This window comes from Eptatretus burgeri, unplaced genomic scaffold (assembly GCF_056783735.1).
Source record: "Eptatretus burgeri isolate ZD-2024b unplaced genomic scaffold, Ebu_testis_v1 Ebu_testis_scaffold_3160, whole genome shotgun sequence".
NCBI lineage: Eukaryota > Metazoa > Chordata > Myxini > Myxiniformes > Myxinidae > Eptatretus > Eptatretus burgeri.
In genome coordinates, this window is record NW_028225108.1 from 7,501 (window position 1) to 30,125 (window position 22,625).

Consider the following 22,625-nt stretch of genomic DNA (forward strand, 5'->3'; position numbering starts at 1 on the left):
ACATCGTGACATTCACCAAATCAATGAGTTCCTGTGTTAGTACACAGCACGGATCAGCACGGGAAACATGAGTTCTCGGTACGAAGTGAACGTCACGTACCGGGTCTGGACCCCTTGTCCTCGGGTGATCCGACCATGGACCCGCGGTCTTCCGGGGAACCTCCCGGACCGACCACGTATCCTCCATCGGAGCCGCTCGTGGATCCCGAGGTGTTCGCTCTGAGATCTCGGGTCATGGTGGACCGCACGTCGTGTCGGGTGAAGGACGGTACGCTGTGGTAACCGAGTGAAGAGCGCGAGCTGTTTGGGGAAAAAGCGAACAAGGAGATCGCGGTGTCTGATTGGTTCCCGCCACATCACGTGTCCATGATTTAAAATAAATACAACTTGAACGGGAACTCAGTCGAGCGCATACCTTCGCCAACGCGACATTTTGCCCCTCCCCCCCCCCAGAAACCGTTGATTGTGAGGGTATTTAATCCCATACCACATCTGCCATCTCATATGTGTTATGAAGGCTTAAAAACATTAAATTTCCTGCTGTTTGACCCTGATTCACGTAAATTGTACAATTTCTGTATGAACTCCCTGACCTTGTTGGGTGTTGGTGTCAAGTCAATCTGATGATAACTGGTCACATTATAAGAAATTATTTTCTGGCATTTTAGGGGCATTTCGCACACCCGAGTTTCTGGTTTTCTAAATAAGTTATTTATTGTGAACAAACAAACATTCATTGTGCAATTAAAACAGTTAATTGTTTTGTATTGTTTGAGAACAACTGAGAAACTAACAATGCACGGTTCATACAAAAATTAATCCTGCAAAAGTACAATGCCCAAACTGGTAACCAAAGGGACATATTAGCCTGAACAGGACGTATAAGAGTTCGTCTGAACTAACTACGTACATCATTTGACAAAACACGAAACATGGAAGAATAAAGTCACTGTCAAATATTACACATCACAGGATAGGGAATTGAATTCTAAACATTTTGAATCTACTTACATGCAAATTGTAGAAGAATTGACCGCGTTATGATAATAAAGGTCGTTGACCCCCCTGACCTTTGACCCAAACCGCTAACAAAGGTAATGACGTCATTGTGTCATATCGTATATAACAAGTTGGGCATTGAATTCACAACATTTTGGCATTGGTTGCATGCAAATTGGATAAAAATCGACCGCACCATGGCAAAATGACGATTTTGACCTTTTCATGACCTCGACCTCTGTACTCTTAATTTTGTAATTGATATTAGAGTGTGGGGAACAGAACAGTCAACATTTTGGTGTTGGTTTCATGCAAATCGGATAAAAATTGACTGTATTATGACTAAAACCGCACATTTTGCAATGTCGTGACCCCCCCCTGACATTTGACTCCCAACCGCTAATAAGGGTTATTACGTCATTGTGTCATGTCACATATCACAAGATGGGGCATTGAATTCTGAACATTTTGGCATTAGTTGCATGCAAATTGGATACAAATTGACCGCGCGATGGTAAAAAGACGATTTTGACCTTTTCATGACCTTGACCTTTGACCCGATCACTCCCAAAATCTAATCAAATGTTCCTCGGATAATAACCAATCATCCCACCAAATTTGCTGCGATTCAGTTCAATACTTTTGGAGTTATGCTCAAAACAAACAAACAAACAAACACACATATTCACAAATAAATTAAAAAAAATACACAGCGATCAAAACATAACCTTCGCCACAAAGTTTGCGAAGGTAAAGATTGAACGTTTCGTTTTCACGGATTGTTTGTGTTTCAGATTGTGTTGTGAAAGTGGAAAATCGAGTCCGAGTTCGTCGATGATTATTCCCTCGATTCGAATCAACGTTCTTTATTTTCTGTTTTTGTATTTATCGACAATCTTCCCCCAATAACGGAGTTATATATGGGTATGTAGGTATGTAGGTGGGTATGTGGGTATGTGTCATCTACTCCTCCCGGAGGATTTGGCCGAGGAAGCTGAAACTTTCAGGGATTAATAATGAGGGAACCCCGACATTGTGTCTGTGCAAGTTCCGATTGATTCCATCAAGTTTAGAGAAAAAAGTTAATTCAGGACCCTTCAGGACCCCCATTCATGATGATAGGAGGAAAACCAGGGGGTAACCTTCCCGGGTCAAATTGCGGTCTTGTGTGTGTCCGAGTGGTGCTCAGGTTTCGTACACCAGACGACGGTCTCCTTGGGTCAACCTGACACTGTCCCTTCGGGTGAGTGCCTGGAATATCCTATCCCGAAGAGAGGATGATCACCTGTCTCTGTCATCATCTGAGCTCAAGCGTTTAACCCAAACACCTTTCGCTTCGTGTCCGTGCAGCAACAAAAAAATAAAATAATAAATAATTGATCTTTATACGTGTGTTCCACCAGGAGAGGTACCCGTCGCTTCCCTGACGGATTTAATCAAACGAGTACGTGCCCGTAAAAAAAAACAAATAATAATAATAATAATAATAATAATAATAATAATAATAATAATAATAAATAAATATTCCAACCAGGAGCAACAAACAACAACCACACAGGCCGTTTCTTCGCTCTCGCGTGCCCGTACGTGCGTGGCGCGGAAGTTCGCATATCACAGTTACGATGATTCGCAATTTAGGTTTCAATGGCCAATTATTCAATTGGCGCCAACGTATTTTGCCTTTTCGCAATGTCATCGCAAGAAAAAACAAAGAGAAGAGAAGAGAGAAAAAAAAATTACTTCCTGGTTCGGAGCATACCAGCACTCTGATGTTACCGAAATTTATGCACCGTCTCATGAAAACGATCATAACTTGCGGCATTGTGTTTATCTATCAATGCGCATAAGAAATCGAGAAATTATAAGAATACACGAAGTCATCACTCTCCAGAACTATGTACGTTGTAACCCGTAATGGGGAACGCAGCTGAGCTTCCCTTCCCCATCGGCCACGCCCACGCAACAACGTGTCTTGTCATTGGTTTGGTAAATAAATGGCCGTAACTTGGGAAGCACTTGTCCGATTAATATCAAACGGAGAAAAGGCACATCCTCAGGGCCCCAGCAATATACCTGGCAAGTTTCAATTAGATCGGACCAGCGGTTGTTGAGAAACAGCGGTCACAGACACACACACACACACACACACACACACACACACACACACACACACACACACACACACACACACAGACACACACACAAACACACACACAGAGATTGCTGGAATTATAGATAGATGACAGCACGTTGTACTTCCAAACATTCTGCTCTCTTCACTCCATCATTTTCCCGGGGTCATCTTCCCTCTTTTTGGAAGTCAGCTGACATAATCTTTGATGTGTGAACATCAGCATTGCAGCACTCTGAAGTTCGGAGACCGGATTGCGGCGATATCATGGCGGGTTGTTGCACCTACTATTGGTCTGGTCGCTCTGATGGTTAACCTGCCCAAAGAGTTGCTGAAGCTGTGTCCAATAAGATGACTCTAATGATAATTGAGGTCACACCGGTCAACGAGCATATTATTAGACAAAGGATTCGTCACTCCTTGGGGTTCATTTCCCTGGTCTCTGTTTATGCTCCGACTGAGTTGAGTGATCTCACCGTGAAGGACACATTCTATGCCACACTCGAGTCTGTGGTTGATCAGTGCCCCAGACGAGATTCTCTTCTAGTCTTGGGGGATTTCAATGCATCGATTGGAAATGACAGGGAAGGTAATGAGATGTGTGTTGGTCCCCATGGGTCTGGAACTGTGAACTAGAATCGCACCAAGTTCCTTCATTTTGCAAGAAGTCTTGGACTGAGGGTGGCTGGTTCATGGTTTCAGCGCCCACAGGCTCATCGCTGGACTTGGTATTCCAACGCTGGTGGTGTGCCGAAGGAGCATGACCATGTGCTCGTTAATGGTCATTCGACGATGATCCAGAACAGCAGGGTCTACGCCTTGTTGGTTCGGGTGGCTGGTTTGGGATCTTAGGGTCATAAGTTTGAGCCCCGTTGGCTGCTGAATTAACGCAACGTGAGGTTGAGTCAGCCTGTCATCCTTCCGAGGTCGGCGAAATTAGCACCAATGTACTGACTGGTATAATAGATGCTACGCGGACGGTCGCCTCGAAGAGCTGCGTGTGACTGGGTTCGGTGGGTACAAAAAGCGATGGGTTTGGGACACAATATTATAGAAGCAAATACGGAGTTTCGGCATTCAGCTTTTCCGCATGCCGTGTGAGTTGTGCAGCCATTTTTGGTGAGGGAGGGATGGAGAAGTAACAAACACCAGAAACAGACTCAAGTAGATGCCACCAGGATTTGGAGGAAGTGGACAAGTTTGAGAGTTGAGACTTGAGTTTAGAAAGATGTTGTTTTATGGCTCTTCTCAGGGTCGACACACACTTGTTCCTCGCTTTGTGGAAGGAACTGAGATTGCCTTCATTGGATTTGCCTTCCATGATACGAAGGCAAGTTGTTTCAGGAAAACAGCGTCACCACAAGCTTCAGTGTCCCATGGGTGGGAGGAAGGGAAGGACAACTTAAGACGAGATGGGATAAATCTGTGCATGAGAGAGAGCAAATTTCTATGAAAGAATTCCCAGGATTAGTTGAAGTCACAGAAAGTAGAAATGGGAGTGATTCTTCACCATTGAAAGATAGGGCCAAAAACGACATCCTGTCGGATCCCACGATTCACAACTCATGAACCCCCCATATTCATGGTTTATAAACATGAAAATCACTGCCAAAGTGAGTGAATCTCTCTGTGACCTCAACATCCTCAACACAAACAACATGAAAAGTTTCATGTGTTTGTGCAAATACAGATTTGAAACGATATTTGCTGTTGTTGTTTGTTTTTGACTTTTATGGCAAGGTTGGTGAACCACTTTTCATAAATTGTTCATCACATTCCTTCAATAAACATTGCAAATGGTTTTTGGTGTTTTTTTTTTCTGATTTGTAAGCATTTTTTCAAGAAACTGTAATCATGTGCGTTCACAATCGAAATGATTTTAAACTTGTAAGTTTCCCCTATGAAGTAGGAATAGCCGGGAATCTATCCCCTTTTCCCCCATTGAAACAACGCGCCAAATTCACATTCTTGACATCCGTAGCTTCACCATTCGCGGTATTTTTTGCGGTTCAAGAACCACCGGGAACCTATCCCCCCTTTTTCCATTGAAACAATGCCCCGCTATTCACGGATTTGCCATTCGCAGCATTTTCCAGGAACGTATCCCCGGCGAATAGTGCGGTCCGACAGCATACTCAGTATAGCATGGTATATCAAAAAGTTGTGGGACCCGATGTGTTCCACTGAATCAGACATTGCATGGCGGTTATTCGCTCTACCGAGTGCCCTTCCAGTTATGGATATTTTTATGGGGTCTCTGAATAATATGATTCAAGTGTGAACATTTGCAGTGTTTCAATATATTGTTTTTTTTTAATTTGCAGTGTTTCCCACAACTTGTACAACACATTGACTGGTTAACAGCAGCGTTAGTCACAAGCAATGCACCAAATGTATTGTTATGGCTGTGGAAATTCGCATTACACCATAAAGGGCCCTGAGGTGAGATATCTTCATAGGTACATGTGTAGTTAGCCCAAACCCGTTGTATAGAGGGAATTTATGTGATCCATCTGGGCTGCGACGCTTTGAGTCAGTCATTTTTCTTTTTCCTTCCTTTTATTTCAAACACACAACATGTCAACAACCACGCCATCCCCATCACAGCGCCAACCACACTGCAAACACGCCACCTCCACCATCTACGCTACTACATCTTCGCCACTACGTTCGCTTCCAAACGGCAAACAAAGGTGCAAAGGAGGGAACTGCGAGGATGCGCAGGTTTTCCCGCCTGTTTTTCCCGCCATTTTTCCCCGCGTTTGGTGTGAAGGTAGGGGGAAGGGCAGCTCGCCGCCGATTGGTGGATGACCAGCGTGAGGCGGTCGGGGTGAGGGAACGCCCCTCTTCGAGAACCCTCTGGAAGGAGGGTGGAGCCGAAAATGGGGGCGGAGTGAAGGGCAGAGCCCCGGGCTATAAAAGTAGGACACGGGCGGAGCGCTTTCCTCTGGCTCTCTTCGTCTTCTTCTCTCTCTTCCGGCTCGCTCTTCCTCTTCGTCTCCTCTTCGTGGTGGCCGCTGGCCTGGTATTCTGTGGTGCGGTCCCGAGACCCCGCTGGCGGGACGGAGCGTCTGCCATTCCCCACACCACGACCTCGAGCAACCACGTTTCCCTCCCCCCCCCTTTCTATCCGCGCTAAGATAGCGCCGGAAACCCCGTCCGTGGCGTCGAGCGGCCAACACGTGCCGGCGCGAGGCACGCCGGAGAGGACTCGCCTACCACGCCAGGGATCGGAGTCGCGGCCAGGCGCGACCATGCCGACGGACGTGGGAGAGGGACTCGACGGCCCAAAGGGAAGTCACCATTTTCTTTGCGGGGTTTTTGTATGGATCTTGTGGCGCCGTGTCTCGTAAAGAAGAACTGTTTAAGTGTTGCCGTGTGTGTGCGTATCCGGTTGTAGCTCTGCATTGTTACTTTTGCTTTGGCTGTTATATGTGCATTTTGATTATTGTATAGCTGTATATACGTGCTTTGCGTGTGCCGGGAAATAAAATTCTTGCCTGTTGAACTGTGCCCGTTTCGCTTTGTCTTTTCTCCATTGACTCTCCATCCTGCTTCACGTAAAGGGTTCGTCGTGGGTGCAACATCCCGGTAATTAATCTGAACCGTCCAGATCGACGATAACACCGCTCGGTTATCCCGATAGCACGGAACGGGCCGCCCAAGCGGCTCGTGTCCGGAGTCGACCTGTGGCGAGGTACGATCGCCCGGTTTACCATCCGCGTGGGTACTTAGGGAGGTCGAGTTTGGCGAACAACCCTATCCTACGCAGGTGGCCGATTGGCACGATTGTGGTGACGTCGAAAGGCCCGCCCGTGACTAGCTCTGGCGTTGGTCCGAGGGGGTCACGACAGAATTGTCCGTCCGGTGGGCGACGTGCCGCGATTCGAGTTACGCGGCCGTCCGCACGCCGGCGGTGCGAATTCGCAACAGTATGTTCAAACTTTATATTCATCCTCAAACTTCCAACCTCTCAAAGGTATTCCTGTGATAACATATTTCATGTGCCATTTTTCCTCAAACTGCAAATCACTTTCATCAGTGATGAAGTGGAATTAACTTTCGTGGACCCTGAGAGCTCATGCTCACAAGAGGCTAAAATATGACAATGTGCAGGCAATTCAACAATTGATTGAAACACAAATCAAAAACAAAAAGTCATTGCTTGCCATGGAAGCTTGGAAAAATGACTTTTTCAAAAAGCCCATAATCTTGTGATTATTTTCATAGAATAATAATGCCAATTTCAAACATAATTGCACTTAAATCAAGGAATGTGTCACACGAGTGAAAGTATTGTTTTGAGTGCACACAAGTGATGTGCTCTTGACATTTACAAGCACAGTATGCAACATCTTGCAAATGCTGACACATCATGTGGATAACAATCTCCATTGCTTGAGATTTGAAAGAAATAGCAAACAATGAATTCCATGAGATATGCGACATAATAACACATAACAGTACATTTTAAATGTGTCATGTGATTCATTGTAATTTAAATTTTGCACTTTATGATACAATGCAGTTCATTACCAAAACACAAAATTACAATTTTAAATGATCCCGGGTCAAATTATAATACAATACGCCTTCAAACAGGAATGAAATGTCATTGTGAATACACAGAAAAATTAATAAATTCATTAATAAAAACAACAGACCTGTTTTGTGAGTTGTTCTTCACAAATCTTGTACAATACATAAAACTTCTGAGCGAGAATAACATTTTCCAGGAACCCACAGCAAGCAAGTTTCACTCGCATATGATGATGATGTATAAAAATAAATATATAAAAAAGAAAACATATTGCTTCATATTCCAAAATATTCCAAAATGCTTCAAAGATTGGTGCTTTCAATAAAAACAACATTTTAAACTTGTTATGTCAGATATTTGTCTGCAGCCTTGTGGCTGCTTGGCTGCATCATTCTCTGTGGGCACAGCGATGCTACTGATGCAGTGACCCTGATACCAGCATGATGGTGCTCATTATACCAGCCATGGAAGGATGAGAGTACCTGGTGCTGATTCAGTGGACTGACAGGAGCTTGAACTTAACACCACACAATCCCTTAGCCAACCCTCTTAACCATGAAGCCAACACCAAGTCATAAAACATGTGAACAGAAGGAAATTCAGACACATGAGAAGTCCATTTGGCACGTCATGCCTGCCCAATTTCTGTACCCCTTAACCTAATCTATGAATGTACTGATTTATTCGTCGCAATATCACCATTAATATATAATCGAACTTTTTTTTTTTTGGATAAAATCTCAAGGGTCAGATGAGAGCGAACGCAGAATGCACAACAAGGGGAGCAGGAGACAAGAGTGGTGGGAGAGGGAAGGAAAAAACATTGGGGAACAGGGACATGAGATCTGTGGAGGAGAGAGGGATGGGGCAGGGAACACGGGGTAAACAAGATGGACACTGCAGGGACTTACAGGTCCTTACACGACAGGGAATTTCAGGAAGGAAAGCAGGGAATTTGAAGGATGTGGGTTTGGGGTGGATTAACGGGGGCAGAAAATATCATGGTTTTGGATGGGGGAAGATGAGAGATGGTGATGAACAGCTGTTTTGAAGACCTGGGAGAAGAATGGATCTGAGACTTGGACTCCAACCAAGGATCTGAGACGGAGACTTAATTCCTTTGGTACCAGGTCTCTTCGGAGAATCCTTGGCTATCGCCGGTCGAACTTTGTGTCGAACGAGCGGTTGCTGAGAGAGACTCAAATGAGATTTGTTACCTGCATGGTCCGTGAGCGTCAACTGTGGCTGTATGAACATGTGGCTCGTTTTCCTGACGCTGATCCTGCTCACCAGATACTCTCAGCGAAGGAGCCTCGTGAGTGGAGGAGGCCAATGGGCCGACCATGTGCCTCGTGGTTGCAGCAGGTTGATCGGCATCTCAAGGAGATGGGGATGGGCCAGGCATCTGCCTGGGGGATGGCCAGACGGAGGCCCCCTGGAGTACCGGCGGAAAGTGGACGCAGCGACGCGCTGCTCTGGCGCATGCTCCCACACCTGACGTGACCTGCATCTCCCACGATGAGGCTGAGTCTTTGGGTTTCTCACTCTCTCACCGCAGGCAGGTCGGTGGTCTTTCTGTCTTCTTTCATCTCCTCTCCGGCCCTCCAGCCCGCTCGGTCTGAGATATGTTGTCCCATTTTTCCGCAGGGTGCTAAAGGTCTGCCAGCAATCTCCTTCTGGTAAAACTACCAAAATCACGAGTCACTGCTCACGTTCACTCATTCATTCCTCTTTTTTCCACCTTCGCAACAAACTACCACACTCTCTTCAATCCTATTCTTCCCTCCAGGTCTTCAAAAAAGCTGTTCCCCACCATCTCTTGTCTTCTCCCATCCAAAACCATGATCTTTTCTGTTCAAGCTAATCCACCCCAAACCCACCTTCAAATTCCCTGCCTTCCTTCCTGAAAGTCCCTGTAATGTCCATCTTGTTTCCCCTGTGTTCCCTGCCCCATCCCTTTCCCTTCCACAGATCTCCTCATGTCTCTGTTCCCCACTGTTTTGTCCTTCCCTCTCCCCCAACTGCTCTTCAAATGTCCCTCTCAACTCCTCCTCAAATTTCTAGACAATCACATGGGGATTGAGTATTTTAGAAAATTGAAAGATTTGTTGACCTTTCGACCTCAAAAACAACAGGCTTCTTGCTCATAACAAACTCGGCCATGTGATGAAGTTTTGTGAAGATCAGTTTGGAATTGTGACCTGTCGGCGATAAAGACAGAATAACAACACTGACTGACCAATACATTTGAAACATCTTCGATTTTGCAAGTAACAAACGGACACAAACACAACACCCTCTCCATCAGCGAGGGTAATAAGAAGGCACTCAGTGGAGCACATACCTCCACGAGGCTGAGCGGTTTCCGGTATTTTATCCCACCAAGAGGCCGGATCTGGATTCCGACCTGAACCAAAATCGAATCGACTTGTTCTTGTCACCTAACCAACTCGTCTACCTAATTTTGCCATAACTCATCTCCAACTATCTGAGATATCGTGCGATATATCATTTTTGGCCCAATCTCTCAATGCGTGAAGAATCACCAATTAAAATATTTAAATTCTCGGATGCGAATCTTCACCAAAATCGAATCATTTCGTCCTTGTCACCCACCCAACCAGTCCAATAACTGTCGTGCATATCCGTCCATAATTTTTTGAGATATCGGGCTGTATATCGGTTGTGGTCGTGTCCCTCAATGGTGAAGAATAACGACAAAAAATCCTCGGAAGAACATGTAGTTGAATGTTCGTGTTGAAGAGAGGAGTTTGAAGGAAAAGAACTGAAGATACTTTCTGCTTCCTCAACTCCTCTCTTCACCACGACTCACGTGGCAGCCCGACCTCACTTCTCGACCTTCTCACATTCAAGAATCATGAGTCGACACCTTCCTCCAGGTGCCAAGATGTGAGCTAGAAATCCTGCCTCCAGCAGACCTCGCAAATCACGTCTTGTCACCTTGAAGGTCCCTCAAAACCCTCACCCGAAAATCATACTCAATCGATGAAGACGCAAACAACTTACATCTCGATTGACGCAACAAGGTTTGCCCTCTTCGACTGAAATATTTTGCATTCTACAAATCAAAAACAATGGAAGTGTAAATATTTCAGAGAATGAAAACTACCATAATCCATTTTATAAAGGATTTCTGTAAATAATCTAGCATTTGTGGACAAGGAAGGAACTTTCACAAGAACAATGAATGAAAAAGAAATTTAATTTCCAGCAAAACTCAAACCCGATTACTGTGATGGATGTTTGATGTGTGGACAACCTGGGATTGTGGAGAGAGAGAGAGAGAGAGAGAGAGAGAGAGAGAGAGAGAGAGAGAGAGAGAGAGAGAGAGAGAGAGAGAGAGAGAGAGAGAGAGAGAGAGAGAGAGAGAGAGAGAGAGAGAGAGAGAGAGAGAGAGAGAGAGAGAGAGAGAGAGAGAGAGAGAGAGAGAGAGAGAGAGAGAGAGAGAGAGAGAGAGAGAGAGAGAGAGAGAGAGAGAGAGAGAGAGAGAGAGAGAGACAGAGACAGAGAGAGAGAGAGAGAGAGAGAGAGAGAGAGAGAGAGAGAGAGAGAGAGAGAGAGAGAGAGAGAGAGAGAGAGTAGTCTTTCTGTCCAGAAGGAAATGTGTAGAAATGGCACACCTGAGAATTGTTGCAGGTCCGGTGAAGGAATAAACAGCCGGGGTTATGAAGTTTCAACTTTCACACTCCGTCACCTCTGGCTGTCTATTCCATCACTCGTTCATTCCTCATTTTTCAATGGGTCAATTTGACAGCGTTTCTGGCGGATTCTGATGGGGTGTTTTCACATTTATTTATTATCGGACGCACTTTCGGCCACCAGGTACTGCCAGTGGCTCGCAGGCCGGGCAATGAAGAACAAGGCATTAGAGGGCCAATGGAAAACTCACCCCTCTGCTTCACCCTCATCTGTGGGCTCTCTTTCTGTCTCTATCTCTCACAGCGAGAAAAGAAGGGGAGAGAATAAAATGAAACAGAAAGATAATAACAAACAACCAGGGCGATTGTGGGGGAGGCGAAGGGAGCGAAGGGGATGAAATTAGAGGGGAGGTAAAGGAAGTGGAGAAGAGAGTGGATGGGGTATATTGTCGGCGTTATAGGACTTGGTGCGAGCCAACTCTTCTGGTGCCAAATTTGGAATTAAAAAAATGAAATTCAAATCAAACTTAAGACCAAATAAAATCGGGACTGCATTGGAGTCATCAGAAGGAACCCGAACAAGCAAAACAAAAACAACAGAGATGAAGTCATCAGGAGGAACCTGGAAAGGACTGGGGTTTCAATTGCTACTCCGCCACCCTCAAACCCATCCAGGTGCAGCCAAGTGAGCCTTATTAAATGAATAAAAATTTAAAAAGAACGCAGATTCAAAAAAAAAAATATATATATATATATATATATATATATATATATATATATATATATATATATATATATATATATATATATATATATATATATATATCTCTTCTTCTTTCGGCTGCTCCCGTTAGGGGTCGCCACAGCGGATCATCCGTATGATCCGCATTGTGATTTGGCACATGTTTTACGCCGCATGCCCTTCCTGACGCAACCCTGGTCGCCTCTTACGATACAGGGATATGGTACACCTATTTTAACCAGTACATATTTATTTAAATATGATATTTTTCATATTTAACACCGGCCAGTACACTGGTACTCACTTTGCAAACCTCGGAAGGATGACAGGCTGAGTCAACCCCCTGGTGTATTAATTCAGTGGCCCAACGGGGCTTGAACTCAGGACCTTTTGGATTCCAAGCCACTGACCGAACCACTGCGCCAACACCAGGTATATATATATATACACATATATATATATATATATATATATATATATATATATATATATATATATATATATATATATATATATATATACACATATATATGGCAACTGAACCACGTGACCAATGACGTCATAATTATTTTTTGTGTTGATAAATTTATCCAAAGATGACCCTCAAAAATGTTCATACTGATCGGATGTGGCGTTCGACGTGTGCAATTATGACGTCATAACGAAGGCACCTTTGACATCATTTTTTTTAAAATCACTTCTTCCCCCATGGGGAGTACTCGATGGGTTCGAGTTTCAACTTTTTACACGGAACGGTTTCAGATTATAAAGGTCCAACATTGCTCCTTTATTTTCCAACCCGAGTGCCACACACCACGTGACCTATGACGTCATAATTATCATTAAAACATTCTCCATGAGCAGTTGCTCATCTGGTGAAAAATTCGTGTCAATCCGACAAGCGGTTTCCAGAAAGAATGTCATAATAATGATAATAAAATAATAATACGGATACGCAACCGATCGATTCACCCCGCGAGGGCGGGGCTTAAAGACAGGAAGTTACGTCAGATGACGTCATAGCTTTCGAATGATTTCAACGTGTTACTCGGAACAAAAGGAAGGAACAAAGACCTTAAAGACTTTTTGCTTGTACATTGCTATTCGGAGGAATAAAATGCGTCGTGATCCACCACAAAGATTCTTGTTTTTTATTCGTCTTTGCGAATACCGGCTCAATAAGTGTGAGGCGATTTCGAATGTTCTCGAAAAATAATTTGCAACGAATGTGGTAAAAAAAAATTATTCTCATCGGAAACTGAAAACGAACGAAAATTGAAGCACATTCATCCGAGTTGATGGAACAACGCGGCGTATCACGTTTATTCACGTTGGTTGGCTGCGCGCCAATGACGTCACGCCGTTGAGCGCGTGACGTCATGACGTTGAAACAGTTTTTTTTTGTTTGAGCGGGCCTGTCCTGGAGCTGTGGGTTGTATTTTGTGGTTAAAAAAAATCGTTTTTGATGTTAAATTTCCCTTCGAATTGAACGTGTGTTTGTTGGTTTTTTTATTTCCTGTCTGTTCACCAGTCTCATTGCCGAGGAGTCGGGACGGCTGGGTGGTGTTGTGACTTCGTGTGGTGAATGGTGGGGGGGGAACTGCAGCACCTGCCTGGTATATTCATGTCAGTGTACTTCGAGGAAACTCCTGTCATTCTGTGGAACGAAATGGGGTTTTCCAATCCATGGATAATTAGGAAAATTATTTTCAGAGTTTCGTCTGATTGACTGTCCTTCGTTGATGATAAAGACCTCGGAGAACGGAGGGGTGGTGGGGTCTGAGAGGTGTTGGGGTCCATTGTCAGGAAACAGAAAGTCGGGGACCGGCCTCGGCCTCCTTCGGCTGCAGGTCCTGATGACCATTTCCTGTGTTCGGAAATCTGCTCTGCTGCTCTTGTTTCTCCTCTTAAACGTGGTCCTCCTCCTTTGACCGCATGGAAGTCACTCGCGTCCACCAAAAGGGTACAAAACAGACTCCGTACCACCGAGAGACCGGTGAGCTTGCTTCCAATTACAAGTACAGTCATCAAATCCATCATTGTTTCTGATGTCCAAATCTTTCCTGTTTTCAAACAGCTCCATCTCTGACCGTCAGTGTGGATTCTGTCCCATTCACTCCACTGCGGACAAGCTGCTGCTCCTCTGTCAGCAAAGTTTCAAATAATAGGTGAACTTCTCGTCATACAAGGCCATCTTCACACCTGTCTTCTTCAATTCTTCCCACCCACACCATCAACACGTTGCTCTCAATGGAAACCTCTCCTTTTTTTCCCCCTACTGGCGGAAGCGACACCAACGTGGTGTCTTCGGTTCAGTTTTGTTCATCATCTACATAAACGACCTCTCCAATTGTGTGCAGTGTCCCCATCCCACTTGCTGGACTGACAGCAGCTGAGTCTCTCTCTCTCTCACTGCTGATCTGGAATGTAGATGCTGATCTGATAAATGGAATAGTTTCAATCCTGGCAAATCAACCCTGTCGCTCCAGAAGGATCGTCAAACGAACCCACCTCTTCGCATGGATTTCCACTGAAAGAGGTCTAGTCTCTCGAAATTCTTGGCCTCTCCATCAGTCATGACCTTTCCACATAACAAAGCTGGCCTCCAAAGCCAGTCACACACACCGGGTGTCCTCCATTGTTCCGAGTCATTCCTTGAGAAATGAGAACTGCTCACAACATCGAGGCCATTGTCCACAGATAAATTGGAGTACTGCTCTCCTTTTCTGGGCTTGTGTCTCCAACATCACATCGGTCTCTCCTGGATTCTGTGGAATCAAAAACGTTCAACATTACAGACATCTCCAGTGATGAGGTCCACCAAAGCACAATGGTTGCTGCTCTCACATGTCAACTCCTCTCCTTGAGTTGAGCTTCCAGTGCTTCTTGGAAGTGCATCACGTGATTGCATTTTCTGGTTCATTGAGGGAAATCAGAACCTGAGGACATTTTCACTGATTATAATTCACCTGATGGTTGACATTGAAAGTGAAAAGCCTGATAATTGAATGAAATGAAATAGCGAGCTTGTAGAGAAGGTTTTCACTGGATCAGTAAAGCAGGTTTAACTCGAACCGGGGTTAACTCGAATCCCCACCACTTGGGGCATGAACCGGGGAGTCAAATCCCAAAAAATGGGAACATATTTCATATGTCTCCAATGTTGATTGCATGTCGTTTCATGAGTCCCAGGTTTGGTGGATTTCTGCCCAGCCTCTTAGGAGGAGATAGAGTGACGGACGGACGGACGGGCGCACAGACAGATGAAGCCAATTACAATGTCCCCCCTTTTCAAAAAGTGCTGGGATAATAATATCAGTTGAGAGATAATTGGGAACATTGTTTTGTATTTATTTATTTGTTTATTTGCTTATTTATTTATTTTTAAAGCAAGTCTCACTTCTCGATGTTTTCATGTTTTCTGCAACCTTTATCCCTTGTACAAAACTCAAGGTTGGGTGATCGTGGAAGAGAAATCAGAATAACTTTCTGAAGGAAGTGAAAGTGATGTCAGCGGAAAGAGTCACTCTCGAACATGATGATGGTCTTCAAAACGATGGTGAGGGTTTACCAAATTAAAGGGCACAACATATGATTGGAGATGCAGATCTGAAGCATTTCTGAAACTCTTCTCAAACGACATTGTGGATGGAACCCCAAAATGTTCTCAAAATAAATGAAATGAAACACAATTTCCTCATAACGAACACTACTCCGTGTGTGTGTGTGTGTGTGTGTGTGTGTGTGTGTGTGTTTGTAAAATGTGTGTGGTGAGTGTGTCAGCACGGATCCTGCGCAGGATGCGCCGAGCAAGCCGGGGGGGAGAGCAGGGGATGCCACATGATTGAGCATGCATGCGAGCGCATGCCTCTGGAGATTAGAGAGGGATGAATATAAATGCTCTCTCTAGGCTTTCCTGAAGGCCCGGAATGTTCAACAGAAACGTTGGGCGGAGTGTTGGGCGCGTTTGATGTCCCCAGGAACCCTTGGAGAGGATAGAGCCAGCAGGCAAATTGGGGGTGCAAAAATAATCTCCCACAAGCCTTTCAGGAAAGGAGGTGGTAGAGCAAAGGCAAATTTGTGCAGTGTCCCTCATGGACATTGGTGCAGGAGTGGGAGCACTGAGACGCAAAGGGAGGGACCCCGTGGGAGTCCCGAGCGGAGGCTGCAGCAGGCAGCCTGCGGGCGGAGGGCATACCCCAAGTGGGTGGGCATGGAGGCCACGGCTGCTGGGTCTTCGAGGGGAATCCAACCATGGCCCAGTGGAGATGTAAAGAGCAGGGAAAGAAACTGGAGCAGGCAGGATGACGGACACGGTTGGAGTTGAAACATTGTAAATTGAAATGAGAAGCGAATTGGAAATTGTTCAGACGACATGACAGAAGTAAATAGACAACTTAAATTTCTTCATTTCATCTGTATAACACAGTTTTACTCAGTGATTTGAACTAATATTCGACTATTTATTTGCAGAAACGAGTTCCTGGGTCTTGTATGACAATTAACTATGCCTCAAATCCAGGGAGCACACAAACTTTCCGATTTTCAAAGAGGATGAATTATTGGCCATTCGGAAGGTGGAGTCAGCCAGTGTCAGATAGCTCAGAACCTTGGCATTCCGCTTCCTACGGTCAATCAGGTGATTGTGCAATTCACCAGCGAAGACAAGGAATCCACAGCTTCTCGTTCTGATCGATCTGGGCCCTCAGAAAGATGTCTTCGAGCTGTCAAGCGGTCCATTGAGAAAACTCCCCATTGCAAGGTAGCAGATGTTGCAGAGGAGGTCCAGGTTAGCTCAAGAACTGCCGTGCGGTACCTTCATCAACGGGGCTACCAATGGAGAGCAGCTTGGAGAAAACGTCTTCTTCGACCAGCCAACATTCAATGGAGAAAGAAGTGGGCTGACGAGATGGCCAACAGACCCTGGAAGTTTTGGCAAACTCATATTATCATATTATTATTATCAAACCTCTGTAAAATTGCAGTGATTCTTATTATTTCAGAATAAAATCAGCCGTTCCTGTAGGTTTCGTCTGCTGGGAAGTGCATATCACAGTAAAAGACTCAACCATTACCACCAATCAGCGTTCAAGAGACCTCCGGGATCGGGATAATGTTGTGGAAAGGCACAGATCAGGAGATGGGTATAAAAATATTTCAGACCTTGAATATCCCTTGGAACACATTCAACACAATCATTCAGAAGTGGATAGCGCATGGTACCACCAAGACCCTGCCGAGATCAGACCGTCCTTCCAAACTACATGACCAAGCAAGGGGGAGACTGATCAGAGAGGCCACCAAGAGGCCAATGCCAACTTTTGAAAGAGCTACTTGCCTTTACGGCAAAGACTGGTCATTGGGTGCATGTGACAACAATATCCCAGACACTCCACAAGTCTGGCCTGCATGGTCGGGTGGCAAGAAGGAAGCCATTACTCAAAAAAACCCACCTTGAGTCCTGTTTGAGGTATGAAAAAAAACACTCCGGAGATTCTGAAGCCATGTGGCAAAAAGTTTTGTGGTCTGACAAAACCAAGATGAAACTTTTTGGTCGAAATGCAAAACGTTACGTTTGGCACTCACCCAACACAGCACATCACTCAAAGATCCCTTCTGTGATGCATGGTGGTGGCAGCATGTTGTGGCGATGTTTCTCATCAGCAGGGACTGGGGCACTCATCAGGAAAGAAGGGAAAATGGAGCAAAATACAGAAAAATCTTCGAAGAAAGTCTGCTGCCCTTTGCAAGAAAGCTGATATTGGGACGGCAGTTCATCTTTCAGCATGACAACGACCCGAAGCACACAGCTCAAGCTACACTGGAGTGGCTGAGGAACAAAAGATAAATGTCCTTGAGTTGCCCAGGCAGAGCCCTGACCAAAATCCAATCGAAGATCTGTGGCATGGGTTGAAAATTGCTCTCCATCAATGCTCCCCACACAACTTGACTGAGCTTGAACCGTTTTGTGCAGAAGAATGGGCAAGTATTACCCAATCAAGGTGTGCCAAGTTGGGAGAGACCTATCCCAACAGACACACCTGTAATTGCTATCAAAGGTGCTTCCAGCAAGTATTAACTCAGGGGGGGGTGGACAATCATCCAACCAAAATATTCTCGTTTTGTACTTTTTAATTAATTTTTGGAAATTTGTGGAATTTGTTTTTCATTTGCAAGTTCTGGCTTACGATGTGTATATAAAGGTGGGAAAAGTCTGATTTAATGCAATTTAATTCCAGGCTCTGAGGCCAAAAAAAAGATGAAAATTTTCAGAGGAGGTGCAGACTTTCGAGGGGCACTTTAAATACACTTACATGCATACATACTGTACGCATGAAACATACATATTGTTACGTTTGAGGGGGGCATATGCATTCAAAGGGTAATTAGGATGTTTAATTAGGTATGCCATGCTGTTCGAGTTTACCAGGATCTCGATGTCATAAGTAGCAATTCAGTGGTGATAAGTTGTCTAGTAAATGTTCATTTCTTCAAGGGGGGAAATGATAATTGTCACGTAATTAGATAGGGACACGGGATAGGGTAAGGGTGTCTGCGTAAACCCCTTTTAGTAGTCCCTGGAGACTGGCCGTGACGTCAGAGGACAGTGCAGCGGATGGCTCCGCCCCGTGATCACGATTGGCGGAAGGCGATGGCGGTGGGCCAATAAACGGCTCGATTGGAAGTGACGAGGACCAAGGATAAAAAGGTTCTGTTCGGGGTCAAAAAGGAAGAGGAAGAAGATTACAACCAAAAGATCGTGTTTTTTGGTGTGGTTCCCTGTGGCGGCAGAGAGCGTCCTTGTTGTTGTGCTGAATCGATCGTGTTCTTCATCGTGTCCTGGAGCCTTGCCGAGCCTCGTGCCTCACCTTGGTTGGCTCTGGGGTTCTGCTGACTCGGAGTACGGGGTCGAACGGCGGGCGGACCTGCCTCCCTCTCCTGCTCGCAACTTGGCGCCAGAACTGGTTCCCTGGCGGCTGTGAGCGGACTTGGGCCAAGACCAGGAGGTCGACAGCACCACGGTTTCTCCTGCCCCCCTGACGAGAGCAAGGCCAGCTCGTCCGACGCCGATCCAGGGACAGTTGCGTCCACACCACGGTCCAGCCTGACCACCAGAAATAGCTACGTGTGTGTGTGTGTGTGTGTGTGTGTGTGTGTGTGTGTGTGTGTGTGTGTGTGTGTGTGTGTGTGTGTGTGTGTGTGTGTGTGTGTGTGTGCTTGGCGCCTTAGAGGGATTGAGAACTGTATATTCATTGGAATTGTCTGTGTTTTTCCCCACGCCCGATCCCACACCATCCCGTCGAATCGCCCCGGATCCCTCTTCTTGCCGAGTCTTGTTATTTCTGGTAATAATAAAAACAAATAAACATCATCAACTCAGTGAAAAGTGACTCGTGCCACCTTCCTCGTCCCGTTTGCGGTAGAGCGATTAGAACCGCCATGTTTGGGTTATAAATAAATAAACCGCCTCCATCGTTTCGGCTCATTCTACGTTGGCGGGACTGTTCAAGTCCCGTGGACGTCACAATATATATGTACATACATTCCTATAAACATACCGCACACACACAAATACGCGATACACACATTGCATACATCTCGGTTCCACATATACTGTACATATCCGATCTGATTGCCGCAAAGTGGGAAAAGAATGTTGACTTCCTGAAACGTCATGAAATATTGTGTTATGATGTTCCACAGAGGGCTACCGGTGCACAGGAAACTTCGAGCAAGATTTAGAAGAGCTCTGCGCCCGATCAGGAATCAAAGACATTCCTCCCGTGGTGCCGAAATATTATTTTGATTCCAACTCATTGAGCGAAAGAGGAAAGTATCACCTGCAGTCAAACAAGAATCACATTTTTAGTTTTAAAAAGACATAATTTTGTATCATATGTGTTAAAAAAATTATAATTTTGTATTGTACGCGTTTTATTTCAAATTGTTAGGATCCTAATTGGACTCTTGTCTGAATGAAATGCAGTCATTTCATGTACAGTATTTTAAGAAAGTTTTTTTTTGAAGAAGGGGATTGTCACCTGCGCCACCGAAGGTGTCGAATTATGACGTCATAATGAAGCCACCGATGGCATCATCATCATGAATAAACCTTATTCCCCAAGGGGAGTACTTGACAATGAGTCATGTGTAAATTTTTCCCATGGAGAGGTTTTGGAGATATAGAGGTGCAAAGTTTTTCGGTTTTTCCAGGATGGCGCCATAACACGCAACCTATGACGTCATAATTATGCCTTTAAAAAACTTCTCCATCTTATAAATGAAGAACATCTTTGGAATGACTAAACTCATTTGTTTTCATTCTGAAACTCGTGTTTCTTCAAACATCACATTTTACCTGTAGGGACGGTGGTTCATAGTCGAAGCACAATGAGCAGCGCGGCGAGCTTTGAATCATCGGAACGCTGCATCGGCGAACGAGTCCCGTCCTTCATTCCGTGCATCCTGGCGGAGTACGAAGGAAATGATGGACGAAGAAGAGAAATCTGCGCATTGCACATCCGAGGTTGTGAGAACCGAACGGGTCTGTGGTGGCAAGAAAAGTCGTGATTGATGAATATACATCTGATGTGCATGCACATATATACATTCCTATATACACCTCCTTTCAAAAGTCTTCAAATTCCCTCCCCACTCCAAGTCTTAAGACCCCTTCCCCACCCAAACTCCTCAACCCCCCGACCCCAACTCTCTGTCGAGATGCCATCATCTCGTGATTCATCAGTAAGAATGGTGGATAAGTAATCTGTGCTGCTGTTGCTGTGATGCAATGCCCTCTGTAGGTTGGGGCAGGAATTTGGCCACGGTGCCGGTGATAGCTCACTTACTATCCCGAAAAAAGCAGGACCTTTTGTCATCCACCAACGAATGCTGACAGATGGGACGTTAGTTTAACGTCCATCCCGAGGGACGGCACACACATTGATGAATCACCCTGTCTGTGAAACACCGAGCTGGCGGTTTATAGCTGGGTCGGGGCTCAAACCCAGACTGCTTCGAGGCGACTGTACTCCCACGAGGCCAGCCATGTCGGCCCACCTTCATCATGATGTTGGTTATATGGTCCCTGGTCGACCAGTTTAAGAGAAAATAGTCTGGAAGAGAAAAATAAAAAATAAACAGAATAAGGGTATTATCTATTTGGAGACATTTATATTGTTGTTTTCTTCTTAAAATCAGGGGGGAAAAAAAATTAAATAAAGTTTCCTTTGTGCAGGTTGGAGATTGAATGAGAATTTCATGGAAGTTCTGAAGTCGTGTTTGCCATTTGTTTCCACTTTATGCTCCATCAGGTGTGTGCTCCCTCACAAATCAACATTGTTCTACCTTTTTTGGTCATGGATCATCATCTTAATGCATCTTGGCTTTTTTGCAGTTTCTGGAACGCTTGGATCAGCGACAATGTTTTCAGCATGATCGTGTCCACGCTTTCGCAGTGCGGTGCTCTCAGGTACGTTCTTCGTCATCGCAAGCAACGCTCGACTCACACGCGCACGCATCAAATTCTGAATGACTGCCTCGGATGCCGCTCGTCCTGAACACTTGAACCGACCTTTCGCCGGATGCAAACACAGGTCTTCATTCCATTTTCCAGATGTGTGACACTGGAGGGCAACCCTATTCCTCAGCAGCCATACAACAGACTGTTACACAACCTTGGCCTGTAAGTGCGCTTTGTGATTCCACGCAGTTGCTCACATTCTATGTTCAACATGAAGCCTCCAGGAAAGATTGTACAAGGGCATTTATTGCTGGAGGTTGTTATATTCTGCAAATGAAAAGGATAGAGTGCAAACAAACCCACAGGTTGGCAGTCACAGCGCAGGTTTTGATGGGTCCAATGGCCTCCTCTTGCATTAAAGTCCCTTCCAAGAGAACTCGTACTTGTGTATGACTAACCTGGCATGCTTCGTGTTCCCAACTCAGAATCCATGCTTTCATGATGCTTGAATCTTTGGGAAACTGAATTGTTAATTTCATTTATAATGAGGTAAAATGCCAATTACTCTCTCTCTCTCTCTCTCTCTCATTCTCTGGAAAATCCTCTTTATCTCTTTCTTGATGACTCCCCCCGCTGCCGTACCATCTGCTATCCCTCAAACCGGCAAGCAGCAGCTTCTTCGCTCACTGCAGATCTCGATAAAATCACAAACTGGTCCAACACGTGGAACATGTCTTTCAATCCGGACAAATCTCACACTCTATGTCTTGCCTGTCACACTCAGTCTCCTCTCCAGTCTTGCCTCCCACTGTTCTCTCCACGATTTGTCCCCACCACATTTCCGCAGGACGCTCAAGGTCCGCCAACAACCCCCTTATGGTAAAACTACCAAAATCACGAATCACTGCTCACCTTCACTCTTTCATTCCTCTTTTTCCCCGCCTTTGGAATAAACTCCCTCACTCTATTCAATCCCATTCTTCCCTCCAGGCCTTCAAAACAGCTGTTCCTCACCACCTATCATCCCCCATCCAAATCCTTGATCTTTTCCACCCCCGTTAATCCACCCCCAAGCCCACCTCCTTCAAATT

General features: G+C 45.2%; 1 protein-coding gene and 1 long non-coding RNA gene across 11 annotated transcripts in view; one reads left to right on the plus strand and one right to left on the minus strand.

Annotated features, from left to right (window-relative positions):
- LOC147006613 (uncharacterized) overlaps positions 1-22,625 on the minus strand; it is a 62,569-nt gene that overhangs the window by 4,913 nt on the left and 35,031 nt on the right. For all 3 annotated transcript variants that reach the window (XR_015054721.1, XR_015054719.1, XR_015054720.1), the window contains 2 exons: positions 20,431-20,618; positions 101-300 (listed from right to left, as the gene is read on the minus strand). This is a non-coding gene — a long non-coding RNA (uncharacterized LOC147006613). The remainder of the gene's footprint in view (positions 1-100; positions 301-20,430; positions 20,619-22,625) is intronic.
- LOC147006614 (leucine-rich repeat-containing protein 71-like) overlaps positions 12,632-22,625 on the plus strand; it is a 38,298-nt gene continuing 28,304 nt past the window's right edge. Inside the window, exons 1-7 of one of the 8 annotated variants that reach the window (XM_085868394.1) lie at positions 12,632-13,401; positions 15,525-15,630; positions 19,776-19,899; positions 20,435-20,598; positions 21,310-21,385; positions 21,469-21,543; positions 21,688-21,756. In XM_085868394.1, the coding sequence (XP_085724520.1) occupies positions 15,579-15,630; positions 19,776-19,899; positions 20,435-20,598; positions 21,310-21,385; positions 21,469-21,543; positions 21,688-21,756 (560 nt within the window). In that variant the 5' untranslated portion in view covers positions 12,632-13,401; positions 15,525-15,578. The other 7 variants (XM_085868391.1, XM_085868395.1, XM_085868397.1 and 4 more) reach the window with 7 other exon arrangements.